At 36.0% G+C, this 14,507-nt stretch overlaps 1 protein-coding gene across 1 annotated transcript in view; it reads left to right on the top strand.

The window, feature by feature from the left end:
* KDM7A (lysine demethylase 7A) overlaps window positions 1-14,507 on the top strand; it is a 54,100-nt gene that overhangs the window by 24,716 nt on the left and 14,877 nt on the right. Inside the window, exons 3-10 of the mRNA XM_065743152.1 lie at window positions 3,755-3,872; window positions 4,710-4,870; window positions 6,659-6,800; window positions 7,070-7,256; window positions 7,756-7,918; window positions 9,814-9,901; window positions 10,620-10,726; window positions 13,184-13,275. Of these exons, the coding sequence (XP_065599224.1) occupies window positions 3,755-3,872; window positions 4,710-4,870; window positions 6,659-6,800; window positions 7,070-7,256; window positions 7,756-7,918; window positions 9,814-9,901; window positions 10,620-10,726; window positions 13,184-13,275 (1,058 nt within the window). The remainder of the gene's footprint in view (window positions 1-3,754; window positions 3,873-4,709; window positions 4,871-6,658; window positions 6,801-7,069; window positions 7,257-7,755; window positions 7,919-9,813; window positions 9,902-10,619; window positions 10,727-13,183; window positions 13,276-14,507) is intronic.

Here is a 14,507-nt window from a genome sequence, read left to right as displayed (position 1 = left end):
TGTGTGTCTTCTGTAAATAAGAATACAAATATCAGCCATTTATTTTCCTACCTTCCTGCCTGTTTGTTCTTTTTTGTGTGTGTACCATTGAAAACCTGGGGCTGGGAGGATGGAATAGAAGGAGGGGTTCATATCAGGCTTAAAAATACTGAAAATCTTGGAAGTTTGGAACTTCGTCCTTTCGTTGGTTTGGCAGAACTAGTATTCTTCACCATCCTCTTGGTTCCTGTGAATAGCCTTTCTTGTCATGCAGAGGCTTCTAGCTCTCATGCTAGCTCTGTTTCACCTGTGACAATCTGACAGTGAGATAAGAGTCATTTCTGTGTTGGATGGTTTCTTCAAAAGACAAAAGAATATGTAGTAAAAATTATCCTTACTACTTCATATTGCCACAAGTGAGTAGATAGTCCAGATTTAGTGGAAGATTCAGACATACCACTTATCTATCCAAGTGATACGTTGAAATATGTCTTCATCTGCAGTTTCATTAATTGTACTGAGCTAGATTGTCAGAATAAAATCTTTGATAGTTTGTGGTTTGGACATCAGCATGCTTTAGAGTTGGGAGAGACTGATGTTTTATGACTTCAAATGTTGCAGTAGCGCTGCGCTGCTTGAAACATACGAAGTTATGTATGTAAGTAAAAAGTGCATTTTCTGTTTACGACTTTGTATTCTAAACTCTGTCCAAAGAAGTTTTGAGGGAGGCTGGAATTCAACTGTGTTCAATTTAGGAGGACAAGTGCGTTTATGATTTTGATAAGCACTAGTGTGTTTGACCCAATATAATCAAATAGCATTGTGCAAAAAGTTCTACTAAAAACATACAAGCAACATACATTTTGTATTACCAAGTGGGTTTTCATTCAGTATCTAACAAAATTAATTCGCTAAGTTCCAGTACTGAAAAGAAAGCTACTGAGTACTCCTTTAAATTTTCCACTCTTCCCACGCTAACATTTCTCTTGCCTTTTCCATCAGTGGGTATCACGTAAAGGACCTCTCACAGGATTTGGGGCCTGATTATACAGATGCAAGTGCATCTTGGTGGTTCCCTTTTCAAGTCTATGTATGATGTGTGAGGCAAACAGACAAGCATGGGCAGGTGAGGAATAGAGTTTGCCTAAGCTAGATACAATTATTGGTCCACTGTTTTGAATGTATAAGGAACATAATTTAGAAGTAACTGAATAATTTAGAAGTTCCTGATTGCTTTTTGTGAAAAATTTCCGCACACCTCTTTCCTTTTCTCAACCCCTCTGTAGCTCTGTAGTGTGCTTTCGGTGCGTATTTACAGTGTCACTGCAGGTTGTGCCTCATTTTTCAGGAACAAGGGTTAATGCTTTCCTTTCACTGGATTTGAGGGATTTGTGAGTGAGGGAAGGCAGTTCTTTATGTCTTTTAACTTTTTCTTTTTAATTTATTTTAATGTGAGTGCAAGAATTCATAGGTTAGATATTTTTTCTTGCAACTGTTATTGTATTGTCTTAAGGAATTATAAAGTTACAGAACGTAAGAGAAAGTTTTCATTATTGTTTTATGTTTTTTAGCATTCTCTTATTTATGGAAGCATGATATATGTTGCAAGTACTAAGTACGGGAATTTTAATTTGTTTTTTAAGTGTTGGAAGGTCAGACTTTAAAAAGTTTGTTTTGTGCTATAAAATCTCGTAAGCAGCCATATCCTCTTACAGCTTTAATGAGCTGTTAGAACAGCAGTGAATTTATGAGAAGCTACTCCATTGCAAATTACTATTAGCCACTAATTTCTTGTATTATTATTTATGTCTGAGACAATGGCTTTGAAAACTTCATAAATAACAGAGCCAAGTTTATTAAGTTTTACTGTATTTGGATAGTTGGCTCATTAGCAGGCTCTTCAGCACTGATAGCAAGGGTAGAAAACAGCTATAAATGTCACTTCATTCTCTTAAGTGTCTTCCAAGGGGTACATTTTGTCACTTCTGTGGAAAACAGCTTATCAATACGAATAACTATTTCTCATCTAGTGGCTGTAATGTGTTAGTTATTCCTATATAAGCAACTGATACTTCTGTAGAAGCAGCATTAAAGCTTTTTTTTTTTTTTCCCCTTTTAAAATCCTTTGACTCCTGTTACTGTTAGTTGTGTTTTCAGTATGGTGCAGACTTCTTGTGAGTTTGGTGCATCATGACTTCGATACGTGTAGGGATGAATTCTTCCTTAAGATCTGTATGAATGTAATTGTTTAGCTGGGGTATATTTGTTTTGCACGGTGTTTTGTAAAAGACCATTTCTGTTGGCAGGTGACAGCAGCTTTATCTTCTTTTGTGTTTCGTCTGCAGAGGGAACTAAATCTCTGCTTTGAGTTAGTCATTTCATTCTAGATCTAGTCACAGTAAATATTGGGGTAGACTTCCAGTAGCTACCATTAAATGCGGTGGGATAAAGTTTGTCTTAATTGTGGTGGATTTCTGGGGGGCGGGGGGATGTTGAAACACAACCACCTAATAATTAGCTTATTATATTTCTTAGTGTGGTATGTGATGAACTGGTAAATCAATAGCAAGACAGCAGGCTGAAGACTGTCAGAGATCCTTTTTGCTGAAGCACCTGTTAGGAATTTAATAGGGCTTTTGCTAACAGATAGATGGTATGAATGAAGGCTTCCTTTCAAAGTAGTGAGTTTCTGTTCTCTATAAGTGAAAGTACAGAATGGGTGGGTGATTGATTGAGATGAATTAATTAAATATTTGTAATGAAATAATTTGGTTGGAAATAATGAAAATTTGAACTCAGGTGGTATGTTTACCAAGTCATAAATCACTTTTTTCCTCTGATTCACTTCAAGAGGAAAAAATGCAAATGAAGAGGCTGCATGGAGCCTGCTGTGCTTTACGATAGCTTTTCCTTGTTTGAGTATCAGTTGTTTTTCAGTGGGAGTCCATCACGACGGTTTTTGTGAAAATGAATTCACTCATTTTTGTTGGCCCCATAAATATAAGGAGCTGATAAACATGCAATTTATTTACTATTGGATTATCAGGCTACCAAAATTATCACGTAACATTGATTTATTATTTGTTCTTCATTAATATTTTTGCCATGGTGAATAACAGCTTGAAACAACTCAGAAGTTCATTGCTTTGGGATGCAATACTTGCAATATAAGTATTGTGCTTGCGGAGTGAAGATTGTACCTGTCAGGATAGCTTATGCCTAACATTGTTATGGAAACATAAGTAGTGAATAAAAGAAGGGTGTTTTTGTTTCAGGCAGATTGCAGTGGTGAATAATGGTATTATCAGATTGTATGTACCTATGTTCCTATGGTCAGATAGCACAATGAGATAAGGTCATATTAATTCTGTGTTAATGCGTGAAAGGAAGCGTAAGGATCTTGAAGAGGTAGGATTCTTCTCTTTATTAAAAAATGTTTGAGATTTAGGAAAAGAAAATTCTAGTTTCATTGACTTCAGATTTGGATACATTTCAGGCTGTTACTGTATACTGTATTCATTGCTTTGCACTGAGTATGAGATTTTGAATCATTGTGTGTTCTCAGTTGCAAGAGGCTGTAGAAGAGTAGGTGATCATTGTCAGGTGTTCTGGAGATTGCATTTCTTTGCAGATGGACAATTTCACCTGTTTAAACAATAAAGTTTGTTAGTCTTTGTGATGGCGTTGAGGCATGCCTGCTTCACTGACAGAGTGACTGTTAATCTGAGCCATCTGATTTAACTAATTCAAAGTTTAATCCTTTTGAAACTTGTAGTGAAAAAGAGAAGGAACTGGCACAGACATGACTACACAGAGTTGGATGATGGCTCCAAACCGGTGCAGGCTGGAACACGGACCTTTGTTAAACAGCTGCGTGCTCGCTCATTCCCAAGGTACAAAAGATCACTTTAACATTTAGGTGAAAATACAAAGGCCTAGGATGATTCCTCCTCCTTTAGAGTCCCCTTGTGCTCTTCTTATTAGTCCCTGATCCCTTTCTGCTGTGCTACTCTAACCACTTCATCTCCCAGTCTATACCTATGCCCACTATTACTCCATTCCTGCTGTGGCACCTGGCATTTTCCTTTTGTTGAACTTCAGCTGTTGCTGATCATCCAGTGCTCCAATCTGTTGATATCCCTCAGCAAGGCAGAGTGGACGCAGCAGCATGAGTGGCTGGCTTTTTTTTTGTTTTGTTTCTGGGTTTTTTTTGCACCTGAACAGTCAAAAACTATAATCCAGGCAAGGAGATACCAGATAACAGAGAACACTTATGTGTGCTAGTAGTCTACTCATTTTCTCATGTTTTAGAGGAATGTAGAGAAACTTGTTCGTAGCAGAAATCATCCCAGTCTGTTTGTGGTTGTTTTTCACATGTTATGGTAACTTATAACTCTTTAAAGGACTTTCTGTTGTTATCAGAATGTATTTTAATGTTTTCTCTGATAATTCTTTTTCCTTCTCCTTTTAAGTTACTGTGTTAAATCACATAGAAATACAGTGAGTTACCAGGTTATGCGTAACAATAAATATTTTTAGGAGTTTATATTGGTTTATTTGTCTTTCAGTTAATGTTTAACTTGATAGTAGTATGGGTTTCAGTTGGGGGTGTGGGGTGTGGGGTTCAAGTGTAGCCATTTCAACCAGTCCTTCTTGAATTTGTGACTTTTTTTCCAGTAGTGTTTGGAGGATGCTCTTCTGTTAATATTCCAGAATTTCTTTTTTGTTAGTGCTGATGAAGTCATTTTGAAAATGCATGGAAGCCAACTGACACAAAGATACTTGGAGAAACATGGGTTTGATGTTCCTATTATGGTTCCTAAATTAGATGGCCTGGGACTCAGACTTCCTCCACCAACTTTCTCTGTTTTAGATGTGGAACGCTACGTAGGTAAGGGTCACTGTGGAATAAGTGCAAATGATGCCCTCTGTGAAGTAAAATAATTATTTACGTGATTTTAAGAGCTTCTGGGGTTCTAAGTATATATTATAAACTAAGTGCTCCTAACCAGACAAGTACAATTAACCTACTGATTTGAATTTTGTCAATGGTTGATATGTGACAGGAGAACACCATTACTTTTCATCTTCCGTGTGTTAACCACGGTGTGAGATGAATGTGGAATGATGTTTTTGTTATGCTACAGGATTGTCCTTTTTGTGAGAATTGAATGAATCACTCTTAAGACTGATAGAGATTAATCCTTGGTCAGAATATTGCAAAACATGATGTTTTTGAGCTCAGTGAATTGGCTTTTACAAACTAAATAAATCTTTCTGGAAACCTTCTCACCGTGGCCTCCTTTGGTGAGAGAGCTAGAGCTCCCAACAGCAGTTTCTTTCTTACCTAATCTCTTGACGGTCTGTAATCATTTCAAGTTCATGCAAGTGTGCAGCACATAGACTGAACCATTTTGAGCATGAAGTTTGCTGTAGTAAACAGTACTGTTGAAAAGTGTGTATGGCACTGTCTTTGTTCTTGTGAGAATTTCATATAATTCTGTGTACTAAAAGTGGGACATCTGTCTATCAGAACTTTACCATGGCAAAGGAACAGAGGAAATATATAGTACAAGAAATACTGTTGTTGTTACGATGACTATAAACAGTAATGTATTCTGCATCAAAGCATAATTGTTGTTTTGATAGTTCTGAAGCTTATCTTTTGGAAAACTGTCTGCTCAGATTCAGAGGGAAGTCTGATCGTCTCATTACTATGCATATATTTTGACCTGCCTGGCTCTCTGGTTTAGGGAAAAAATGGAAATGCTGCAGATTTACCTTTTTGTTATTGAAATTAAAAATAAGACATCTGAATAAATACTATTCCAAACAGGATTTGGCAAGATAATGCTAATTTTTAATTCTAAAGTAAATATATTTATATACGTGCATCTAGATACATTCCAGAATTTTCAGATTTGACCCCTGTATAACTAAGCATGCATAATACTATTATAATTTTATCATTACCCCTTTATTTTGGCTAAAGGTTACTTCCTGCTTGTCTAGTTCTGCAGATTTAACTTCAAATATATATGTATATTTGTGTTAATCTTTACAAATGAAGCTTGCTTTAGTAATTTCACTGAATTATGAAGATGTATGTGCTTAAAAGTTATGCATCTGTATAAAGGGTGAGAGGAGAGTGTAGGATGTTTACAATGGAGTATCTGTGTAGATAAAAACATAAAAAAAATTAGTCATTTATGGCAAAGATTCAGTGCAGTTTGCTAAAAACTACAAACTGTGAACAGTAAAACGTATTATTTGTAAAGAATTCTCTGTGGTCCCTGTGTTAAATATTCAGGTGGGTTAAATATTCAAAATTCAGGTTCTCTCTACTAGTCTTACCAGTGAAAGCCACAAACCCAATTGTAATTACTTTAACCAGTTGCAGTGATTCTGTACTGTCCTTTTTATTTTTGGTTGACCATGGGGAAGAGGGTGTATTTATATACTGTTCTCAGTTGTGTTCTTAGCTGACTGTAACAGTTAAAGCTAGACTTAGTTAAAGGTTGGTTTATACCAACATTCATTCTGCAAGAATGCTGATAGTAGCAGAGATTTTGTGCAGAATTAGGTTGATAAAAGCTAGGAAAAAGTAAAATTGATCTTGAACACATTAAATAATTCTTTTAACCTGTGATAGATTAAGAAAGTAATCCTGTTTTTACAGGTGGTGACAAAGTGATAGATGTAATAGATGTAGCAAGACAAGCAGACAGTAAAATGAAGCTCCATAATTATATTAAATATTTCACAAATCCTGACCGACCAAAAGTATTGAATGTGATCAGCCTGGAATTCTCGGACACAAAGTGAGTACTGACTGCAATTTCTTGCATATGGGAAGTGGTTTTCACAGAGGTGAACAGTATGTTTAAGGATGTAATGTCTTCAGTGCTCAAGTTAAGAGGCCGTATATTTTATGTAGACAGCTACTGTGATGTAATGTGGGTATGAAACAGTTTTACTCATTCATAAGTAATAATTTTGTAGGAAACATGCATATAATGCTGTGATTTAAAACTAGGGGCACTTGCTCTTGATCTTATTTATGTATTTATGTATTTATTTTTTCTTAAAGGATGTCTGAGTTAGTGGAAGTACCAGATATTGCCAGAAAGCTTTCATGGGTGGAAAATTATTGGCCAGATGATTCTGTCTTCCCTAAGCCTTTTGTTCAGAAGTATTGCTTGATGGGTGTCCAGGACAGCTATACTGATTTTCATATCGATTTTGGAGGAACTTCAGTTTGGTACCATGTTCTCTGGGTATGAAGACTTTTTGGTTTATGATTGTATGAAACAAAATTTACTCGGTGTGCATCTGAGTCGTGGCATTATCACCTCTTTAGAAGGAAATTCTGTACATAAAAAGACAGTAGAAGTTTGAAAGTGAGTGAGTGATTGTTGGTGTCTCATGCTTTTATTTTAGCATACTGTTGGTGACTTGTGTACTGTAATTGGTTGGCTGACCATTTTAATTGACTGATAGGTTTTACAGTAAGTTTTTAGTATTTATTAAAAAATGAATTAAATGAAAATCAATGACGCTGTTGAGTGTTTTTTACATGACAAGATGCATGCCCATCCTTACCCTTATCCTTATTGATTACTGTCCTACTAAGCTTTTGAGCAACTACAGTTGTGATACTCTATGTTAGGAAACAACAGTATTCCATAGTAGAACTACAGAGTACAAATGACTTGGAGGTTGTACGGTCTGTCCAGGAGGACATGCATTTATTTATTTGCTGCTTTTGTTTAATAGGGTGAAAAGATATTCTATTTGATCAAGCCCACTGATGAAAATTTGGCTCTGTATGAGTCTTGGAGCTCATCTGTCACCCAAAGTGAAGTATATTTTGGGGACAAGGTTGACAAATGTTACAAATGTGTTGTAAAGCAAGGACACACTTTATTTGTTCCAACAGGTAAGATGTTACTCTTATTGCTGTGACTTGACATGTTTAATTACCAGGGATTAAGGATATCCTAGAATGACACATTAAGTTATCAATATTTGTTTTATTTAAATTATTATTTATATTTTCAATTCCAAAATAAATGTATATATATACAATTACCATGAGAGTGTAGGAGCATAGCATAAGACTCAATAAATGGTGTTAGTTTTAAGCAAATGTTTAAAAATTATCAGTTTTGCAGAATTTTCCATTTAGGGCTTTGAAAAAATCTGAGCACTGCTGAAAAGCATTTTTGCTGCTTTGGTGCTCGTGGATGTCATAATTATTTTGTAATCTCTGAAATATGTTTGGAATAGATGTCTGTTTTAAAATTAGTCTTGCCAGTAGATGAAGAGCACCTACTGGGGGTCTTTCAAGAGTTATTTAAATTCTGATCAAGATACTCTTCTTTAACAACAATTCTGTTCAAGGCATTTTATGTGGACTACACCCAATTTTCTCGCCTTGTTGAGTAGACCTTCATCAAAACTACAGCATAAAAATAGCAAGTAAGAATGTGAAAAAAAAATCTGCTAGTTAATACAGATATGCCGTAGAAACCCTTCGTGTTGAGGCAAAATTGACAACAGTTTATTGTTAGTTTAGACAGTATCTGGGAAGGTGTGCATGCCGTGGAATTGAAATACATGTCCTCCTTGATCCCTCATCTGCTACGATGAGTGAAAAATTGAAACTATAATGATGAAGGCAAAATGCAGTAGGAAAAACAAAGCAGTCTTCATTGTGCTGCACTTTGCAAAGAACAGAAGTAAAACAAAGCAATTAATAATATTAATTAAAAACAAGCAAACACAACAAAACCAACACAGACCAACCCCTAAATTGTGCAGTTGTGCTCTACAGAATGGTATATGAAAGGCTGAAATTTCCTTCCCAGGCAATATAGCAGGCGTGGTACTTAATTCAGCATAATTGCTAGTTTCAGGTCTTTCTTTCTGCGTGTGGTACCCATAAGCTGAAATCAGTTGTTTTTAGCTGAATAAGGGTATGGATTTAGTGCAAGATAGCGATATATAGTTACTTGTGATTTGGTCTGATCTTGCATCAGGCTGAGAAGCTTTCTGTGTTTATACATGTTGCCTATTCTCAGTCAAAACATAAAGTAATCTGCAAATGTGTGACCAACTGCTCTTTTGAAAGATGCATATGCATGTTAAATAAGAACAAGTCTGTGTGCATTTTTTTAGCTTGCTTACATTAAAAGCACACAGTATACATCTTCAATGCAGATTTTTAATTGAGAATCTAATGTGTTCTTTTGTGCACTTAATTGAAATTATCCAATAGCAATCAGCTGGATTGATGATGTAGCTGTGGTCATGCTTTGACATATTGAATTGTAGAGTTTATAGGGACAATATTTCAATTATGTGACAAATTAGTATATGTAAAACATCTAGACTGGGTTTTAAATTGATCATAATTTCACTGGAATTAGGAGGGCTGTATTTATTAGTAATGTATAGAAGTACTTCTGGATTCTTACAAAGAAACCTCAGTATTACTAAATGATGTTTTTTATATGTTGTGCTAATAGTTCAGTTACTGTAAGCAAAATGTAAACATGAAAAGGAATATAATTTTTATCTGTATGTTGTTACAAATAAGACTACTTGTTCCTGGTTCTTGTTTTGAGGTACAACTATTCTCTCTTTCTCTCCTTTTCCCTTCTTTTTCCCTTCCTTTTCCATCTTTCTTTTTTCTCTTCCTTTTTTCTTCTTCCTCTCAACTTATTTTTCCTTTTTCATTTCTTTTTTAGTATGTACATGCAAGTATTTAAAAATGATCTTTCTTAAAGCAGTTGATATGTATGTACTAAGTTTCTGAATCTTTCATATCAGGCTGGATTCACGCTGTGCTCACATCTCAGGATTGTATGGCTTTTGGAGGAAACTTTTTACACAACCTCAATATTGGCATGCAGCTCAGGTTAGTCTTAACTCTTACTATACCTTTTCCTCAGTAAATAGGAGATCCTTTTAATAGATGTTTTTCCTCATGCTTGTAACCAGGATCAAATGGGTACAGGCTCTCAAAGCAGACGATAGTGGCATTTTCAATTAGACTGTGTCCACCACATACTCTTATTTCATTTCTGCAAAGTTCGTTTCAAAACTGAAGGGTATGCATAATTTAATTAAAAACAAAGTAAACCTCACCCCCCAGTTCCATTACTTTTAGTATGAATAAATAAACCAAAACTGAGCAAGCCCAGGTGTGCAACACTGAGTTGAAACGAGCATCCTCAAGTCAGCATTGCTCAAAGGGCAGCTGTGTTTAGTTTTTGTCCAAGATGTGGAGCTGTCTTCTAAACATATTGTTTTTATTTATTACAGTGGAATCCTGATAAAATTCCATCTGTTAAAAGATCACACACTGGGTTTGTATCCTAGTTTTATGAAGTCCAACTTTATTCTTAGAAGTGCAGCAGTCAAACTTGATAAGGTCAGAGCCTGGATGAGACCAGAGTTGAATCTTGTCTGTGGTCTTGTTGGGGTTTAACTATGTTGTACTTGACTTCTTTTATTTAACATGGCCGTGCTTATTTTATTTTATTTTGGACATTATATCAATTTGAATAATTACATAGTTAAAAAAATAAGTTGGATGACATGAATATTTTTAGTTAATGTTTCTATTTGTTCAGGTGTTATGAAATGGAGAAGAGGCTAAAAACCCCAGATCTTTTCAAATTTCCCTTCTTTGAAGCCATCTGTTGGTTTGTGGCCAAAAACTTACTGGAAACATTAAAAGGTAATCCTTGTCTTACTTTGTATGGTATACATGTGTCTGCTTTTATGTTTCATTGACAGCGGAGAAAATTATGTTGCTGTTGTTTGATCAGACAAAATTTTTTGAGCTGAAAAGTCAGATGGTCAGTTGTGGGTTTGTTTTTTTAGGTAAGGTTGGTTATTTTTTTCTTCCAAGTCACATTTTTTTAAAAACATATTCTAGATCTAGATCTCATCTCACAAGTCTTAGTACACGTTTTAGTAAAAGATCTTTCTGAAAATGACTTTGGGGTTTAAAGCTTTCTATGGTAATTAGAACTGTGCAGAATTTATAGTGATTATTTGTGTAACTAGCATTTTGTAGCAGGGTGCTAGAACCTTTGACTTGTTTGTACATGTTTTTTATCTGATGCTAATGGTGCATCTGGCTAATGAAGATACTCTGATAATCTAGAATATCTAAGATTCTGGCACAGTGCAATTTACTACCAAACAGATAGGATTAATCTCCCATTACCTGAAAAGGCCTTGTTGAGGCAGATATGATTTCAGTGTCGTCACTTTTTACAGTAGACTTCTCCCATATCATTTAAGATCTTCAAATTTCCTTTGGAAGCCTTTCTCTCCTCCTTTCAGCAGATGACTCTCTAAGCAATACCATTGATTTATATCTCTGAGCTGCTTCTTGGTGGCTTTACTGTTGAATGTAAAGGTTTTCTTGCATTTCTGTGATTTTCCTTTGACCTTTTCAATCAAGCTACTTGTTGTCTTCTTCTCCTTCTTGTCAAAGGAAAAGGCATCCATGAGAATTATTGGAGGGCAAACGTACCAATTCCTGTGAGCAGTGTTAAGTAATTTATTTTGGTGATTAACAGTGGACACCTGCAAAGGCAGTGGTTCTTGACAGTTTCCAGTCCATTCCAAACTTCCTCATCTAGTACTTTAATTATTTATACCTGTTATTTATACCCATCCATAATTGAGCCTGAATGCTGCTCTCACCTTCTTTTTCTCAAATGTCTCACCTTCCTAACTGCTCTGTGTTTAAACTTATTAATAAATATAATATTTCAAATAAATAAGCCTTCAGAGGAGACTGCTGAATTTAGCCTCTGCTTTAGACGAGATCACTCGCATAACCTCTTTATAAGGTGAAAACAGTATTGAAAATGATCTGTGATCCTTTCAGCCATGATGTTCAGAAAATATTTAGAATTTTTACCAAATGAAAATTTCCTTTAACTTTCAAAAAAAAAATTTTATTTTCTAGAAAGTTTTCTTTAATTGGTCTCACACCTGGGTGTTTTAAAATTTAAAAATGTCAGAAAATGTTGGAGTTTGAAATGCTGGAAAATCAGTGGGATATATATTCCTAAGTAATGTAGAGATGAAGCTATGTGTTTCATCTTTTCCCCTCTTGTATCGTGTGACTCCTTGCATGAGTGGGTAGACTAGGAGCCTCTTGTGATACATGGCTCATACCTGAAGCAAGGATTAAGAAGCTTATTTTCATGTTATTTTTAATAAAAGTTGCGTATCTGGAAAATTCAGAACTTAGTCTTCCATTAACAGAGTGATGGTTAAGTTAGGCTTTGGCATCAAGGTTCATGTTGTTAAGTGTTTGCCAGTCAGAATCCTTTGTTTTTAAACAAGGGATGATACCAGTTCCATTGTGAAATGTAATGGGAAATACTAGTTTGTAATACATTGAACACATGTTTTTTAGCAGTGATTTGTGAAGTTGTCAATGGTTTACGGGCTGGATCAGCCTGGTTTCGTGACCGTTGGTGCAGGAGACCCATGGACCCATGTGCTGGGAAAAGGGAAGGGGAAAAGGGAGATGAGCTTAAAAACAGAACAGCAGCAATGATCTGAGGAGGAAAGCTAATTTACTGAATAAGATATCAGAAAGCAAAATAACACGATATAGTACAATATAATTGGAATTGAAGCTAATAAATCAAATAAAATGAGCAAGACGATAAACCGAAGGCCTTACGCTAACGCTGAAGGCGGACGGCAGCGAGCACCCACTGCTGAGTCAATCCCCAAGGAAAGAGAGTGTCCCGTGACCGCAGACAGTTTTTATCTTTCCCTCTGGGAGGAAATATGTAAAAATGCAAAGCATTGCACAGTCCTCTGGGGAATGGAGTTCTTCTCTTCTGAGACAGGTACACCCAAAACTATTGACAATCCATGGAGCCTGGAGCATTAACTCTTTAACTCTTAATGCATTACGTGATGTTATGATGTGGAATACCAATACCAAAATCATAAAACCATGATAGAAGTTGAGGTCAGTAAGCAAACTTAGCACGCTATATCTTTCTGGTTCTTTTAATGAAAGGATAACAAATTCTTTTTTTTTTTTTTTTTTTTTTTTGCACTGCTGCATAATGGCAACTTTTGGGTTGGAAGATAGGTATCATTCTGCTGTTTTCACTTAGTGTGTTTCTGTTGGTGTCTGTATCCTTTTTAGAACTGAGAGAAGATGGTTTCCAGCCTCCAAGCTATTTAGTGCAAGGAGTGAAGGCTTTACTTACTGCTTTAAAATTATGGATGAAAAAAGAGGTAAGTACAAGTGATTTTGTTTGCTGTTTTGGTGAACTCTGACTTTACTTAGGAGTAATTGAAGTTCTGTGTCTTTGTCATACTTAAGATTATTCTTCTGTTAATGAGTAATGAAAGGCTATGGAGAGTATGTGCTGCTCACCTGGGGAAGGTTCATGAAAACTTTATATTGTGTGATGCTAATGATGTCTTAGCCCAGTGAGTAAGTTCTTGTATGGTAGCTGGTAGAAATAGTGTCTTGCTTCACCTCAGCATGGTATGAGGGTTCTAGAGAAGTCATTGAGCCTGGACCATGCATGACTTCATGTATATTTTTCATGTGTCTGAGCTAATAAGCCTCTTGGAACTTGTGCATTTGGGAAATACTGTTGCAAAGTCAGTTTGGTTCTGACTGAGCTTGTTAATTCGGATTTGTTGTTGGCCATCATGACTTGAACCATCTCTCGGAGATTTGTTTGTTTTTTCTGCACTTACATTCATGTAAGAAAACTTGAATCACAGCAGGTATTGTATTTGCAGAGTGCTGTATCCAACAGTCAGTTTCGTGGAAGTGATGAGGAGATGCAAATGCAGGCTGGTTGCTCTTGAGTGGAATCAGCTCAAGTCCAGCCTGTATAATGCTACTGATTACAGGGTATATCTTTACTCTTGCTCTGTAACACCTCAGAGTTGGTTCTCAAGCATCTCTGTTGGTGCCATTCTGGATCAAACCTATCTAATAAGCAGTGTAGCAGTATTTACAGCAGGTTGAGCCTGAGATACTAAACCATCTGTGAATGCAAGCTATCTCTGCATCTGTGTCGTGAATAATCAGCAAGCTGAGTAATCTGACTTGTTGATAAATGAGACCAGACATAACTCAAAATTTAAGTCTTGATTTTAACCTGAAATTGGGTTGGATTTCCCCTTTTATAGATTACACAAACACTGCAGTACTCTTCTACAGCAGTACATAGCAGTTAATTAAATGTTTTGAATAGTACTTTGTCTAGAATGTTGTATATTTTCTACTTTCCCGTGGAGAAAAAAATAAATTGAAGATGTTGCATTCTTGTTGCCTATTAATGAGACCAGTGAATATTCCCAAACCACTAGCTAAACAGATACCTCAGTTGTGAGGATACCGCACAGTGTTCATAGTCTATTCAGAATGTGGTCTGCTCTCCACCAGCTTGCCTTCTAGCTACTGCTGCATAAGTGAGCTGATGTTGTCTTTCCAGCAGGCCTCATGT

This window comes from Cyrtonyx montezumae, unplaced genomic scaffold (assembly GCF_038088225.1).
Source record: "Cyrtonyx montezumae isolate F1298 unplaced genomic scaffold, pur_monq_1.0 scaffold_3, whole genome shotgun sequence".
NCBI lineage: Eukaryota > Metazoa > Chordata > Aves > Galliformes > Odontophoridae > Cyrtonyx > Cyrtonyx montezumae.
Note: the sequence above shows the minus strand (reverse complement) of the source record. Positions and strands in the feature narration are given on the sequence as shown.